The sequence below is a fragment of the Pomacea canaliculata genome, linkage group LG4 (assembly GCF_003073045.1).
Source record: "Pomacea canaliculata isolate SZHN2017 linkage group LG4, ASM307304v1, whole genome shotgun sequence".
In the NCBI taxonomy this organism is placed as follows: Eukaryota; Metazoa; Mollusca; class Gastropoda; order Architaenioglossa; family Ampullariidae; genus Pomacea; species Pomacea canaliculata.
The window spans coordinates 23685602-23702370 of record NC_037593.1 but is presented as its reverse complement, the minus strand read 5'-3'; the positions used below and the strand labels follow the sequence as shown (position 1 = coordinate 23702370).

At 45.0% G+C, this 16769-nt stretch overlaps 1 protein-coding gene across 1 annotated transcript in view; it reads right to left on the bottom strand.

The window, feature by feature from the left end:
- LOC112561913 (exostosin-1a-like) overlaps nt 1–16769 on the bottom strand; it is a 57110-nt gene that overhangs the window by 4258 nt on the left and 36083 nt on the right. The window contains 5 exon segments of the mRNA XM_025234766.1: nt 1459–1619; nt 1974–2063; nt 2423–2521; nt 5036–5284; nt 7844–7963. Of these exon segments, the coding sequence (XP_025090551.1) occupies nt 1459–1619; nt 1974–2063; nt 2423–2521; nt 5036–5284; nt 7844–7963 (719 nt within the window).

The following is a 16769-nucleotide window of genomic DNA, read 5'->3' as shown; positions in this document are numbered from 1 at the left end:
TCTGCTTATCTTTTGATGTAAAATGAATCGAAAACAGGTCTGCACTACACTATGGAATAATGAATAATAACCACAAACACAAAAACAGAGGTTTTTACGCATCATCGGTTCAAATGTAGTATCATTTTGATAAAATATTACCAGAGTCTGTCATTGCTAACAAACTGCAGGTGTCATCCTACACAGTGGAATCAAGCTGGTGATTGGAGACTACTGAAGAATTATCAAGGGTCCTATAGCCTTGCTGGTACAAGGGCGGTGAAACGTAAGTGAATTGATGGTTTTCTCCTGGTACTCCAGTTTCCTCCATCATCTCTCTGGGGATGTGTGTGTTTGCGTATGTGCGTGAGAGAGTAGTTATTTGAATGATGGCGAATGAATTTGTAAGGCACAATTGATTCCTACTGATAAGTGTGTGCTTGTGCAATTTTATGTAAGAACCTTGAACCTGCCATTATTACTATTCTAAAACTAAACTCCGCAGGTGGCACACTTTGTTCTTTCCATGTCAGGTTTCCAGCACTAAGGGAAATAAAAACATTTGCTTCCCATCTTGAGTCAGGGAGGACAACTAGTGATGATGGAGAGCTGCTAGCTCCAAAAAATAGTTTCCTGCCTTGGAAGTTCTGAAAGTGTAACAAGGGCAGACAATGCATTGCTAAATATGTTTTTCATTAGCGTCCCTTCCTCATCTTAACCAGCACAATCTGATTTGGGGAAGTCAGGAGAGAAGGTCACTGCACTCTTTTTCTAATCCACACACACGCCCCACGCATATTATTTGATCACAAGATAGTCTGGTGTGCTGCACTGTTTCTGTTAATACTTAAGTGATTGCCAATTTGTGGCTGAAGGCTCCACCTGGTGCCTGAACTCAGCTATTGTCCTCAGGGTTTTTGTTTTCATACTCTAAATGTGTGCTGGCTGATTCAGCAGTGCCAAAACAACAAATCACTCTTTGCTCCTATAAGCCACAAGCTACAGTGGCTCCCATCACCTGCTTTGTTGTCCTGCTGCATCTGAGGACAACAACAAATATCTTGGGACTAAGCATGCAAAGTAACATGTGCTAGATGCCCATGTCTGACAGCATGTTGCACTGCGAGAGGAGGCCTACACCATGTCTGAAAGCATGCTGCAGTGAAAAGAACCCCACACCATGTCTGACAGCATGTTGCACTGTGAGAGGATGGGAGGGGTATGGGTGGGGTAAGAGACAAGCAATTTCCCCATCACTGTTTATATAGGAACCTGCCTGCGGAAGCATAAAGGCAGTTGGCCAAATTACATCCTGATGGCACTTTGCCAGGTGCAAGCAGCACGGAACTGACAAGAATATTCCTCACCGATGATTACCATTGTGAAGGAAAACAAAAAAAGACTTGCTGAACTGCATGTAATCACAAAAATGAAAACCTCACAGTGTAAAAACAAACAAGAATGAGTGATGTTCCCTACCTGTGGTAGATGGCAGCCCCAGTAAGGACCATGGAGTATTCGTTAGACCACTTGCTGCTATATCTCCATTTGCCTCGTAGTTCATCCCAGTAATGGCTGCGTGCTGGGTAACCAACTATTCTTTCAGGAAATTCTTTCCAAATGCTAAAGGCAAAATCAATCTGAGAACACAAAGCATATTTTCATTCTTCCAACCGTTTAATGAATAATTCTTCAATTTAATAATTTACCTGCAGTCAAACACGATGTAGCATCAAAGTTGTTACAATAAATAAAACAAAATTTTTTATAATTTATAAAAATAAGCATTTCCACATCTACAATCTTATAAACACCTATGAGGACCATATGCAACCTGTATAATAGAGTGTCCAGTGTACATAACTGCAATGCCAATATCAAGTCAAAATCAAGTGTTTAAATCCTACAGCCTATATTCAATTACTTTTTTTTTTTTTTAATTTCAGAAAGGCAGACCAAGAGAAAGGAGTTGGTGGGAGGAGTGTTAATCTAACCTCTTCAGTGGTAAGAAGTGCATCTTCATCAAGGCCAAATACTGCATCTGTCTCGATCTCCTTGTATGGTGCAAAACGAGCATTCACAGACTGTCAGCAGACAAACAAGATCAAAGACATCATTATTATGTGCAGTCTATGGAGACCAACCATAGCAATTCATGGAAGAATTGCCTTGCAAACACCAGTTTCATTATTGGCTATGGTCACTACACACCTCACATGACAAACAAATGTCTGAGAGCTGACATACCAGGTCTGAAACCAGTTTCATGTTATACAGACTGACTACACCTTTGTTAATACAATCAGAGATCATGTAGCTCAGTCCTGTCCCCTTTTCTTACTATTCAATCTCACAACATTCAAAACATCTGTATAAACACAAAGGATTATTGTAGCAATACACTAAAAAACTGTACAGTGTGGGAATAGAAGTTCCAGCTGACCTTCATAATGCGTGTCTTGACCAAGACAGGGACACCTAGGTCTGCTGGCCAGCGACGGGAGGGTGGAGGTGGAATGTCACAGTTCCACAGAACAATGATCTGAAACAGTGAAGAATCATAATAAGTTCAGAGACATTCCACTGAGAGGTCACCAGACATTACCTGGAGAAGCCACCAGACAGCAATGATCTGAGGCAGTGGAGAGTCACATTAATGTCTACAGATATGACACTGAGAAGCCACAGAGAAGTCACAGACGGTCACAGGCTTCATTTCAAGTACACAACCAACCAGTAACTGATAAAGCTTTTTTAAACAACAGTAAAGTGAAAGTAACATACACACACAAAGAGTTGCTCATTTATAAATTTTTTTTTTTGGAGGGGGGCACTCAAGACCTACTTCTGATAGTTGTGAAATATTGTCCTCCTTTTCCATCTGAACAATGAGTGATTAATATGGTAATCCCTTTTTTTCTATCTAAAGTCTTTCTGACTGCACCAGATGCCTCCTAAACCAGCTGCACCACTCTGACACTGAGCTGCTGCTGCACAATGTACAAGGAAGCACGGATTTACCATCTACTTCACCAGTTCAGTTCTCCTGTCTTGCTGCCTTCAAAAGAGAGGCACATGTATCGTGTGCTCGCGCGCACACACACACAAATAAGCATAAATACTGTCAGAAGCACGCACACACACTCAAGCACACTAACACCTTCACAACATACACGTGTAAGCTCACGACACACCGCACCAGCTCGAGCGCGCTCACATGCAAGCTGTTGGACACGTGCAGCTGCCTGCCTCCCACGACACACTAAGTACCGGGTACCGGGGCTGGGTAGGTGGGCATGGCTTTACGATGCTCCAGGCACTCAAGACCACCTTCTCCATCCCATCCACCCGTCGGTCTCCTGTTTATTGTTGGACAGTTAAGCTTCACAGTCGATCTCTCCAGCAGCTTCTCCTAGCCTTGTTCCATGGACATGTTACACGAACTTTCTATATTCCTGTTTTCGATCTCCTACTCTGAGCTAGGGTTTTGTGAATTTCTGACCAACATAGAGGGTATGTCAATGTGGCTGTGGCCAATTGATAAACCATAATTTTCTCTTCACGTTCTAATGATGCAATATATGCCATCCAGTTTCGAAGGAACATGACTGATAAGAAATGTCTAGTGTGTTCTGGCTAGTTCCTACTTTTAATTTCCCGAAGTAAAAAAAAAAAAAAAAGAATATTAAGAAAAAGCATTAGCACAGAGTTGTTCAGCTCGTTTTGATGTTTTTCTGTATGTAAAAACAAAGAAGTGAACATGTCAAGTACAACCAACTTAGAATGCAAGGGAACTGCAACCGATCTGGTAAACATGAACATGGCCTCCTCGAAACTGTGTTTCTCTCTGCACTAGAGGCACTCTAGGGGCCAGCAAAATGATGCCGCAGTCATGGAGGTTATCGTAGCCACGCCGCACACTTCAAAGACTCACAATGTTGTCTGTTGTCTGTAATGCAAACAATCGACACCAGGATCAAGGCCGGGCATTCTCCCACCGCCTCCTGAGATGCTCGCGCACCACAGCAGATTCCTCCCTCCTGTTCCTCATCCTTCACAATATCTATATTGAGATTTTTTAGTTGTGTCAACTTAAAAAAATACCCGGATGAATATTAAACAACAAAAACGGCAGAAAATGAGAGCTCGCGATCAGATGAAGTCTGTGCCAGAGCCAGACGGCAGGCTATACTGGAGTAGGTGCACTATAGCCGGATAGGCAGCTATGCAAGGCGCGTGATGCCTTCTCCCTGTAGCTCCCTCCCGCAGCCCACCCAGTGCACAGTGACAGCTATGAGCCTGCGAGCCTGTAGGCGTCGTGACAGCTGCGCCATTTCACTTGAGCAGCGATGACAGCTAGCCTCTAACAAGCGAGAAGCGATGATGACAGCTGTCTGAACGCGTGTACCCATGATGACAAATGTGCCCTTACGTGAAGGGCACTAATGACGGCCATGCCCCAACACGCGTGAGACAGCCAGGACAGTTGCGGTGTGTAGTGTAGTCGGGACTACAACTACCGCACTTCACGCCACTGCAATCAAAGGATACCAGGCTACCGTACCGCCCTGTACAACAAATGTCACAACAATGCCAGTGGAGGTGATTTTTGTTTTCAAATTACTATACCCAACAGTTCAACCATCGCTAGTAAGAGACTACTACATACATGGAATCAAATCAAAACTCAGAGAGAAGGTGGGGCAGGGGATGTAGAAAGAAATGTGGGAGGGGAAGACGGCATTAACGTGCGCTACACCTGCTGTGGCACACCGTCACCTGTAAATACATCCTTTAAGTCACGTCCCTGATCTTCTTGACCTTTAACCTCATATCCCATCAGCAGGTTTCTTGTTACCTGCTTCTCTCTCTTCTCCTCCCTCAGTGTAAGTTCAATAAATAATGTCTGCTAGCACTGTTCTTCGGTGGTCCAGCTTGGCTTTCATTTCTCAAGCTCTATCGCTGTTCGACCAACTGACTACAGTATTTTCATCTTCCGTGACATCAACTATCGTCTCGTTCTTATTCTGCACATTCTGATCACACACACCCTCACCTTGTGCACGAAGGCGGATCTGGCCACGTTCCTCAGCAGTCGGAACAGTGGCGATGAAGGGAGGGCGGGGCTGGTGGCGAAAATGACGGCTGTGAACTTGTCCACGGGGTCAGCGTGGTACTGGCGGTAGAAGAAAGGAAAGTCCAGCAGTGCGTCGGAGAAGTCCAGCATGACGTAGCCTGCGCCTGGCCCAGAGTTCCACAGGTGCAGCGGCCTGGCCAGGTAGCCGTTGATTCGATCTCGGATCATCTGAAACAGGGTGGCGACAACATTTTATGAAGAGTAGCAAAAGCAGTGCAACAACTACAAAAGTAATTACTGACACTAACAATCATCTTGTCAAGGGGGCTGGAACAACAATTACTGAGATTGGAAACCGCAAAATATTTCTAGAAAATACCATAAATACTGAACGATATTATTATCCAAGAAAAGAGTTCACTGTCCACGATCATAAATATTGTAGAATTTGTCGGTGAGGGAAATATGTCAGTGAAAATCAGCCTACACCAATGACCAGTTTTCGGTCTTGGCTGTTGCAGCCCAGGATGAGTCATGCATACGAAGTCGGCCAACTCGAGGCTGAAAACCACGTGAACACTCAGCCAATGCAATAAAGGTTAATTCTTGAAATGCAGAGGGTGTCATACAAATTAAGGCAGCCATAAATAGGCTTAACCAGTATTTTAACAAGACAACAGGAGGCAATGATATACACTATGTCCACGTGGGAAGTAATGGTCGCGGGATGCTCGTTACTCCTACCTCGTCAAAGAGACGGAGCGGGGTGGGCTGTGTGAGAGGCACGATCTGCTTGAGGCCGTTTGCTGAACAGTGTGAGCACGAACTTGTATTACTGGACTGTTGGCAGACGATTTTTTTTCCCCAGTTAACTATTAAAACGAGGCAGGTGTGTACAAAGCTTCCGGTTTATTCACATTTCAGATTAACTACTAAAACGAGGCGTGATACTACAAAGCTTCCGGTTTATTCAGATTCATTGTTGAGGTTCGCCGAGAGTAACAGCGGAGAACTTCGCAAGAGGCTGAGTGTAGGTCTTGGCAGAAAGACAGCAGTCCACCTATGGTATGACGTGGTATGACAACCCACAATTAAAAGGGAAACAAGACACGGTAAAATCACAGTAACAGACCTGTAAAACCTCTCGACCATCGCTCGTTATGCTTTGATGAAACGCTTTAAATCTTTTATCGCGTGAAACAAATAAAACATCTTGACTTTTCATTATCGCTCTCCACCTCCAGAACAACTTTGCCAGTTACCCTAAGCCTGATCCCTAATGTGACAGATGTGTAAATATGAACTGTGAAACTATCTAGAATCATACTTCTTTCTACTTCCCGTTGGGGACGGGTGAACATTTCGATAAATACCGGTTGTTAGAAGTATATATATCTAAAAAGTTATAACTTCATTTTCTAACATGTAAATGACGAATGCAATTTCCTCATATAGGTTTGAGCAAAGATATGGTTTGCTGTGCCACTACTCGACCCTCCTTCCGTCCACTACCAGGAATTAAAGCAACCCTTGCTGTTTCTTTCCACCATTCACCGGTTTCACACCTACATCCCACTCTTCCCACCCCTCCCCTTGATCATCCCTCGCCATCTACATCTTCATGACCTCCCCCAGCCTCTGACCCTGCACGTAAAGCAAACAAACACGGCGGCCCAGGCAGGGAGGGGACGGCACGACTCACCATCCACCACCGTCGCAGCTGCCATAGTGCCTGTAGGTGCCCCGTCACGGCAAGTCTCACACCTCACAGCCACCTCGGCTGGGGGAAGGTCTGTTGGGAAATTGGGAAGTGTGTGTTTGGGGGAGGAGGGTACAACTTTTCCTGCCTGCTGCACAACTGAGCGCACTTCACCCTTCGCCCACTTGCTTCTCCATCATCTAGCCGCGGCGACTAGCTTTGTTGTTTCTCCTGCAGTTTTCTCGGCAAATTTTTCTCTCCTTAGCCTTCCTAAGGTGTGCAGGAGTACCTGTCTCCGCGTCGTCTCCTCTTCGCCGCTGAGGAGTGTGGAAAAGCTTCGCACTTTTCACTCTTTCTCAGGACGTGCCCTCGCTGAAGGTTCCTCGTTGCTTGCCCCCTCCCCACCTATCCCATCCTCCGTCACTTCTCAAAGATATGATGTCTGGCGTCGTTATCACCCTCACCACATCTCACCTTCAACTTGAGATGAAGCGACTAAAGTGCGCGGCTTTAAAGCAGCGAAACGAGAGACGATTAAAAGTGCGATCCACGTTTCAACTCTGCACCGTCTTAATCTTCGAGTATATATAAAAAAGGCCAAGTCTTACAGAAAAACTCGCTATATCAAAGAAGAAACATATCAATTCTTTATTATTACTACGGATAAGACATGACCTCTTCCATTCTACTTCAAAATAAAACGGGAAAAACATTTAGTCTAAAATTATGAATCTTGTTGCTATAACCGCTTTCCTTCCTTTTCAAACATTTACAAACTCTACTTCTAAGCTCGCGTCTACCTTCTTGGACGATCTGCGCAGACCACACAGCCGTTAGTGTTGTTGCTCTCACCTGTGGTACACAAGTGGCTGGTTGGAGGGCTGGCTCAGGCTACAAACCCAAATCCCACCCCTCTCACACCCAACAGCAGTAAATGGTAAGGAGCGAAGACAAACCGAGGAAGGAAGAGACTGAGCTTCTCTAGACATGCCCTAGACACAGTGAACCACTCATGTTCACCGCCCCAAGACAACTTCCATACTCGCGCCATGCTTTGTTTGTATTTAAAAGTCAGGCTCGGGGCCTACCTCCAATGTCGAGGACACTATTTTCTCCACTGAAGCGAAGTAGGCGTCCCACAGAAACTGCGTCTGCTGTCGCATCTGTAGGATTTGGGACTGAGATATGGACCGCACGATCGTTGGAATCTGAAACAAACAAACAAACAGAATAAGGTGGCGAATTATATTTTAATTCTCGTCATAGATACTGAATTATAATCGTCGTCATAGATACTGAATTATACGCCAATCGTCGTCATAGATACTGAATTATGCGTCAATCCTCGTCATATATACTGAATTATACGTCAACACTCGTCATAAATCCTGAATTATACGTCAATCCTGGTCACGTGTGGTCACTGCTGGTGATCGTACTGAAGAGAATGAGGGAATTAAACTTCTTTCTATAACTGAGGAATACTCTTCTATAACTCTCTTTGTCGCTGCATAAGCCGTGGATTTTCTCCATGGCCTGAAATAAAAAATATCGTTTCCTCTGTAGCCTTTGAAGCACTTTTTCCACAGACACAAAGCTAAAAATGTTGACGTGGAGACATAAAACTTAAAGAGTTTAGTCAGGCTTTGCCTGCCACTTCAAAAAGAAGCGAGATGAGTGCTGTTATTTTCCAAAAAAGAAAAAAACAAAAAAAATGAATGAAAATGGCTTCTGCATTAGCACACCACGCCAATTCCCAATATTAGGATACTTTCATCAGTTAATTTTTGTATAGCCCTCTCTGTGCGTGCCTGAACTTAAATTATCTCTGCATCTAACAAAACAACCCCCTCTCCAAAAAAAAAAAAAAAAAAAAAAAAAAAAAAAAAAGAAGCAAGCAAAAAAAGCAAACAAAAGCCGAGAAGAAGACTGAATTTTTTTCCCCTTCGGCTAATGACACGGCGGCGACATAATCCGGGGGCAAACTCACAAGTGCATGCCTAAACAAAAGGTTGTCTGACCGTTATCAGCTTTCCTGACCCAAGAAAAACTACGACACCTGGTGTGTCCACTTCCACCTATTTAGAAATTTCTGGAAATAAAGTTCCGAAAGAAATTTTAACCTGGTGGGAACAGGTACAAAAGGTCGAGGAAAACTTTCTCTTTCATCAGAAACTAATCAAATCTTCGCAAGACATAATTCACTAAAAACTATTGAGTAGAAGTTTCTCGGCTGAAATCAGATTGAGTCTTACCATGGCTTCTTACATAGCATACTCTATTTTCAAATTAAGCACCTGCTAATAAGAAAACGTACATACTATGTTATTAATACTGAATACTTTAAACCAGCTACTTCCTACACCTACAGCTACAGCTGTGACATTCCGAGGATGCACGAGACTGACGTCACAAGCAAATGATTGTCTGGCGCAAGATAACGGTCCGCCCCGTCACCAGCAATCCCACGGTAGCGGTGACATCGCAGGAAAGAAAGGTCCTCTGGTGGGAGGAGCTAGTCAAGTCATGAGGAGGGGATGGGACTGGAGCTTATGTCCTGTACATGTCACAACACTTGAGGTCAAAGGCTAGCCAGCTTGTAGCATTACGACAGACGAGGATCTGTCACCCGTTGCCGATACCCTGCAGCTGTGTCAGGTCAAATGTTTACAAGACTGTCGGCGCAATGTGCAGGCAAAGCTGGGCTCAGACGGAACCTATCGATCTATTGTTTGAAAACAGAAAAGAGGAGAGAGAATCGGCTGAATGCCTGTCCGCGGTCCTCGTGTCTCCTTGACAGGTTGACTGCTCGATCACCTCGCTGGGGTCAGCGATGTTTACTTTTTGTTAGCGAGTTCTCTCTCTCCACACACACACACACGAGCGTGGAGAGGGAAGAAGGGAAGGTAGGTAACTGAAGTGGTAACAACACTAGATGTAAGTTCTTGTTGGTGTTGACGACAACGACAGACACAATCAATAGTTTCACAGACTGTGCGTGCAAGGGTTAAGGACAACAGATAAAGTGTAGAGACCGTATGACGAAGATATTGCACAAAGAAGACTTGTAAAAATACTATATGAAGAAAGAACTGTATAGATACAGAGACCCTGTAATGATAATGTATAAGGACACTTTGAAGAACATACTGTATAGCAGCGGTTCTCAACCTTACTTGTGGCGACCCCCCCTGACGAACACCGGTACGTCCGCGACCCCCCTTAGCCAGCTAGGTCGATGGAAGAGCGGGGGGGGGGGGAGCCTTAGCTAACTCGAACGCCGTGTCGAGGAATCAACAACGGAAAGAACAAAGTTCGTATCTGCAAAAAAGTATAACTGTTAATGAAATTTTACTAAAGCAAATTCTGCGTGCTAATAAATATTATTTTATTATTTTATTGGACGCTCTCTTGATTAATGAGAAGGTTGAGCCTGCTTGCTGTTGCATAGAGAGCGAACCTGTGTGCGATGTTCGTACCCACTGCTATTCGCAGCTCAGCCTCTGCGTCCACACGATTTCTGTATTTCGACTTCAGTGCTGCCATGCTGAAAATCCTTGCTCACACATATATGAAGTTGAAAATGGCAGAAGAACTTTCATTGCTTTCTCAGAAAGCACCGTTGACGCTAATCCAGAATGTTGGCACTGGTGTTGTTTGGAAGACCATTTCAGGATTGGTCACTCGAAAGGTCGATGAGCTGCTCTTCTTCTTCCGTGGACAACGTCGCGTTGTGCTAGGATCAGCCAGAAATGGATTACGAATCCAATCGTATTTAGTCACATCAGTTTCAGCGAAGTAATGCTGAAACCTTTCTTGCAGTCCGTTTAGATGGGCAATAATTACAATCTTCACCTGATCAAGATTCAAGTTGTCAGCCTTGACCTTACAAAGCACGAACATATCAAAAATATTTTCTCTTGCGTCCACAACGAAATTTTTCGGACGAAAGCATTCATCTTGTCAGTGTTTGTAATATGGTGGTGTCTTTCCCTTGCAGAGACGTATTCACGACGTTCAGCTTCTCAAATATGTCGATAAATATGTCATTAGCAGCAGCCATCGGTCGTTCTTAAGCCCCCACCCCGCACTGTCTGGTCATGGCCTTCTGTCAGGGACCTAGAGTACTAGGACTGAGCACGTGCGAGGGCGAAAGGTGTGAATGATGGACGTTTCCTGAATGCGTGCTTTTAGATGTTTTTTTTTTTAAAAAAGAGAGAGGTGTGACTGGAGAGGGAGAGGGGAGTCAGGGACGAGAGATTGGGGGAGAGAGAGGGCAAAAGGCGAGAGGAGGGAGATTGGAGGCTTAATTGTTGAGGGGGATTGTGTTTTGAGTTTTGGAAGTGAGAAGTCACTGCATGCCGCTACAGTGTACTTGAATAGGGAGAAGCGATTTGGAGTTTGATCGCCCTCACCACTCGTTACACAATGTAAGCTAATTTCACTAATACAGGTATAGAAACTTTTAAAAAAGGACCACCTTCGCGACCCCCTTGTAGGCACGTCGCGACCCCCAAGGGGGTCGCGCCCCACAGGTTGAGAACCGCTGCTGTATAGACACCGTACGAAGAAGACGCTGTATAAAGATACTACATGAAACTGTACAGATACCGTATACGGACACTGTGAAAACGAGACTGTCGAGACACTACATAAAGAAGTAGAAGGTACAGAAAACTGCGGAAGAGGGGGAGGTAGGCAGATGTAAACAAGAGCAGATCCCGTTATCATGTAGCGAGTCCTGTTCTGTAAATCCACTGAAGAGGGTCTCGCAATACAGTCTGCACGCGCCTGTAGCCAGGCTCCCCAAAGTCCACAGTTCCCAGGAGGCCAACGTTTGAGAAACGTCTCGGGTACTTCAGACACGCCTGCGGCGGGTGCTCAGTCCCCGACTGTCTGGGTGTAATCCACATGCACCATCACCTCCACCCTACTTTAAAAAAAAATCTTGGGCTATATGTGGCATGTCTGGTTGTAATCTATGTCCCCACTCCCCAAACCCCTACCACTCTCCACACAACAGCCCTTGCTTAGTGTGCCTGAAAAGCAACATAGGACAACTCCGAGCTCCACGGCCCTCATTTGAGGCCTACCCACGGCGGATTAACAGAGACAGGAATGAGTCTTGCACAGGGAGCAATCAGACCGACAAGACGGAGTCCCCAACACTCCCATCCTCTCTCACTCATACACAAAGCAACAACCTGCTCACCCACCAACTCTGTTCACTCCATGTTTGCTCGTGACAGTCAAAGCACGCGAAAACCTATTTCAGGGTTGAAGCGGCGGGGAATGGGCGAGGGCTGCAGTTATTAATGAAAAGACACCCACACCCTTAAGAGATGTCAACCTGGTTACCCAACGCACAGAAAGGGTTTCAATTTACTCGTGCATGTCTGTGGCGGGCAGTTCTTGTAGAGGTGGGGAGGGAAAAATAAACCTTCCTGTCGTTGTCTTCACTCACAATCATCTGTTGATGTCCGATATTCACAAAACACAAACTTCGTCCCACGAAACCAAAGACATGGACGCCAGGAGAAGTGTCAAGCTAAGCTCCACTTTCCTGTCAGCGCCGAGGACAGCCATTAACTCGTCATAACAAAGTCTATTTTTAACTTTCATTTTGAGTGGATCATGGGAAGAGAGTTGAGAAGCACACGTAAAGAGCTCAACGTCAAACTTTGACGTCAACAAAGACAGCAGCCAATGCAACAACAGCTTCGAGCACGTTCTCATGACGCATTTCCATAACAGCGTCACCACTGTGACGTGCTAAAAAGAAGGAGGCCATTACGGCCTTCAAAAAGCAGACGAAAGTTTCCAGATTGAAAACATCTCGCGAAGGGAGGAGAAAATATTCGATCAGACTGAACGGTTAACCTTATAGTAAGAAGAAGGAGAAACTGCAAACAGTTTAGTCGTTAGACAATGAACAGGTACTCACGTTCACCTTCACACAGAACGATTTCTACCCGGCAAACAACAAGGACCTTGGTGACTGTCGATATCTGAATAGATCAGTAAATATTGGTAAGTTCATTCGATATTCGTAACCATACGTTATCGCAGTTGTCATGTTTAACCCTGTGTCCTCTCTCTTCACTCATTTTTTTAAAAAAAAAGTCAATAATATTATCTCCCTTCTCTAAGTAATTCTACTTAAGGGGCCGTAATCACCACATCGCTTTCTGCTGTAGTTCATTTTATGCCTGCACTGACCGTTGTCGTTCGACTACAGCGTGAACAGTGACGTCAGTTCCTTACACCTTATCCAGATTATCCAGATTATCCATTAAGACCAAGACAACACGGAAAGACCCTACATATTAATATGCATATGATAACATCTTCCTGCCCACCTCCACACCCACACCGACAAACAGCACCCACGTTTGTCTGGCCAACTGGCCGAGTTCCTCATACCCCGCTTGCACCAGAAGTGTGTGCGCGTGCGTGCACCACAAGCGAAATGCCAGACCGCTATCAGCAGCGAGCATCGTGTGCGTGCGGCTGCCAAACATATGTTGCAGGTAATACGAATCGAATACTTTGTCGCACAGTCGCTTGTCTGATGCACACCACCGACACTCAGCACCACCACCACCACCGGGTGACGCATCGCACGCCAAATGTCAGGCTCCGCGAGAGGCACCGGAGGAGGGTGGGGTGTCAGAGAGATAGCGGGGGCATGCAGTCGTCTCCCTTGAAAGGGACGTCTGTGGGAGCGGGTACAGTGCAGACACCAGCTTCTTTCTGATGTATCTTCCTCGATTAAAGACTTCATTATACACAGGCAGGAAAGTGATTTTTGGAGAAAGGGGCTCCTGTGTGAGATGTTGGTGCACTAAACACGGCGGGAAAAAAAATCACCTCCATCGCCCAACCGCCTACCCCGCACCCATACCAGTGCGCGGAAATTCTGACAACTCTCCTGCTCAAGTTACGGAAGGAAAAATTTTTTTTAACCCCAGAAAACTAGACACGTAAGCAAGTTTAGGGGTAACAGGCGGCTGCGTGTCGCAACATTTTCTGAAACTAGTTTGAGAACAAACAAACAAAAGACGGTTAGTGCAAGCCTCGCAGTGTCGTCGTCGTAGCTTCGTGTCGATGAAATGCGGACGTGACTGGTCACGCCCTCGGTTTTACTGAACCCCAGAGTCTGTGGGCATTCCTCCCTCTCGCATCCATGGCGAGGTGGGTGTGTGCGTGTTGGGGGGAGCCTCCTCCAAACAATGGCCGCTCTCTGCCCTGAACGTTCATCTCCATACCCAGCACATGTTCTTTCCCTCAACTACAAGAACACAAGTACAGCCATAACTGCTGACATGCGAGCATATCTAACCACAATGTAACCTTGTGAGATGACAAAAGCCTTGACCAGTTTCCTTCATTTCCTTACAGAGAGAGCCACGCACGCTGACTGGCTGATTAGAACCATGAGATATGTGTTCATACAAACGGCGTTGATAAAAATGTATACAACATGTAAACGCCTGCGGTGTTTACACATTTTATTACTGTGTTTTTTCCCCAGACTGTATTGTTCTCACTTGATCGATGCAGACCCTTCATCAAGAAGGATGTGAAAAGGGACAAAACGCATAAATTCTTGAATTCTACTAGAAATTGAACAAATGCGCCTCAACTCTTTAGAATCTCCTACAATTCCTATAACAGTACCATCTGGGCCAAAATAATTAATGTTTTCCCCCAAAATAAATATATAAACAAGTATGAGGAAAAGGAGAGGAGCAAGTTAAGCCTAGGTCAGCTTGACCCTGACTACGCCAAGGGGGATTCATTAAGTTTGAGCTCAGTGTAAATAGCATCGTCTCGGCCTAATTCCTAACACGTGCGCGATATCAAAATGTTGGACTTCCTGCGTAAACTTCCATTTCCCTTGTTAAAATGGTGGAAATATCAGCCACAGCAGTTTCCTAAGGCTTCCCAGAGTCTTTTTCATGGCAAATTTTTGCCCAGGGCCTCTGGCGATCGACGTTTCCCTCCGACTGGAGGGTCGCGTGCACAGCGCCCGACGTCGCCCTCCCAGGCTCACTGCACTCCATGACCTGACCTGTCACCGTGACCTGACCCGCAGCAAAATATATATATACTATATGCTATATAGGCAGCCTAGACGATCCTGATGGAGATACCGGCGAGGATAAAAAAAACCGAACCAATGAACCATGCCATGTAAGTATTAGAAAGCAGACACAAGTACAAATTTACACGTGTTATATTCGTCAGAGGCTGAATGCTGGCAGGTTAACATCGGAAATTAAGCTCAAGGTAGAAACCGTCCACAATAAACGGAGGACAGTTTGACAGAGATGGTCATCAAAGAAGTGACTGAACGACGTACAAAAAACCTGTTCTGTGTCAGAGACAAGGAAACTGCCCTGTTAGACAAAAGATGGAGAGACAAATCGTGGCGCGCACTCTCTCTCTCTGTACGTAAGCAGGATTTCCGCGTCTAAAAATGGCCGAGCAAAGTGCAGTCAAACTTGATCATTTCTGTCGCCAAGGATGGGCTGAGCAAGCAGAGAAGCCCTTAAAGCCATTAGCTATATTTTCCTCGGCTGGATTCCACAGAAGAGCTTGACATAAATCCCACTCTTAAGACTGGGCCTGGAGTAACCAAGTGCATAACCACATCCTGAAATAATCTTTCATTTTTATGTTGAACATTTTATGCTGCTTCCCGTTCATTTCCTTTTACGGAAAAGTCTCACCCCACCACCACCACCACAGCCACTATCCTCCTTCTTGCAATGACGTCAGGGGCGTCAATAGAAGCCCTCCATCTGGCAGGTGAATTGTTCGTTAGTCCACTTGCGTCAGACGGGACCCGACAGCACTTTCTGCTTACTAGCAGACGAGCGCCGCATGGGAGGTAAATGAGTCTGCTTGGCCGCCACTAGCCCGGCTCGCCCTCCTCCTACCTGCAGAGGGGTGAGTAGTGTGCAGCTCGGGGCATCAGAAGTGGATGACGTATTGCTTTCACTTGGTCACTTTGCGCTTGACTGAACATTTTCTGGGGAACAAATTTCTGTTAAAAGCAACCGATCAATACATACTTACCATAGTAGACAAAGACACTCTCTTAAAATGCACTATCTGTCGTTCTGAACGTGATTTCTGCCAAAGGTCGTTAATGAAGCACTATCTGGTAAAGACAATAAACTGGGGCGACAGGTCATTTCGACTAAAAAAATAATATCGCCCCGGATAAATCGACCTCCCGCCTGAACAAATCGACCCCTGACCATATGTCCTACATAAGACAACATCATCTCAAACCGGAAGTCGAGTTAACCAGGCCCAGGCTAAATAAAACCCGAGCAGCAACACCTGTTTGATGTTAACTGATCTGCATATACATTTAATAAGAATATCCAAACAAAAGAAAAATTGGGACAAAGGCTTTTTTTAAAAAAAAGATGAGGAAATTGCGTTGTGCACCATTGTGTGATGTTCACCAAACGTCTGCATGCACATTTAATAAAAGAACAGCGAGACTAAAGAATAACCACGACAAAGTTAGTTTTCTTTATCTGAGAGACAATCATGTTATGCGTCATTGTGATTTGTCCTCTGAATGTGTACTGCCAACCGGGTATCTTTGTTTAGTAATTGGTTAGGTGAACTTGTTCCAACAGCGCACGACTCCATTAGTAATATTTGATTTTAATAATTCCTGTCACTAGAGATCGATTCGACTTTCGGTGTTAGAACGAAATAGTCACCACGCGGTCAATTCGACTAAGGCAGGTGGTAGCTATGACTGGGGCGATATGATCTGGGTAGAAATGACAGGTGACCGAATGAGCAAAAAGTCTCTTTCAAAATGTACTTTATTATTTTCATTATTACTGCAGAGAATCGTAATATAGTGAAAGCAGTCGGAGAGAAGCGACTATTTTAAAATGTGCTTTTTTTTTCAATAGGCAACTTCTGCAAAAATTCATACTCGAGGTGACCTCTATACAGCGATGTACATCCGCGAAAAAC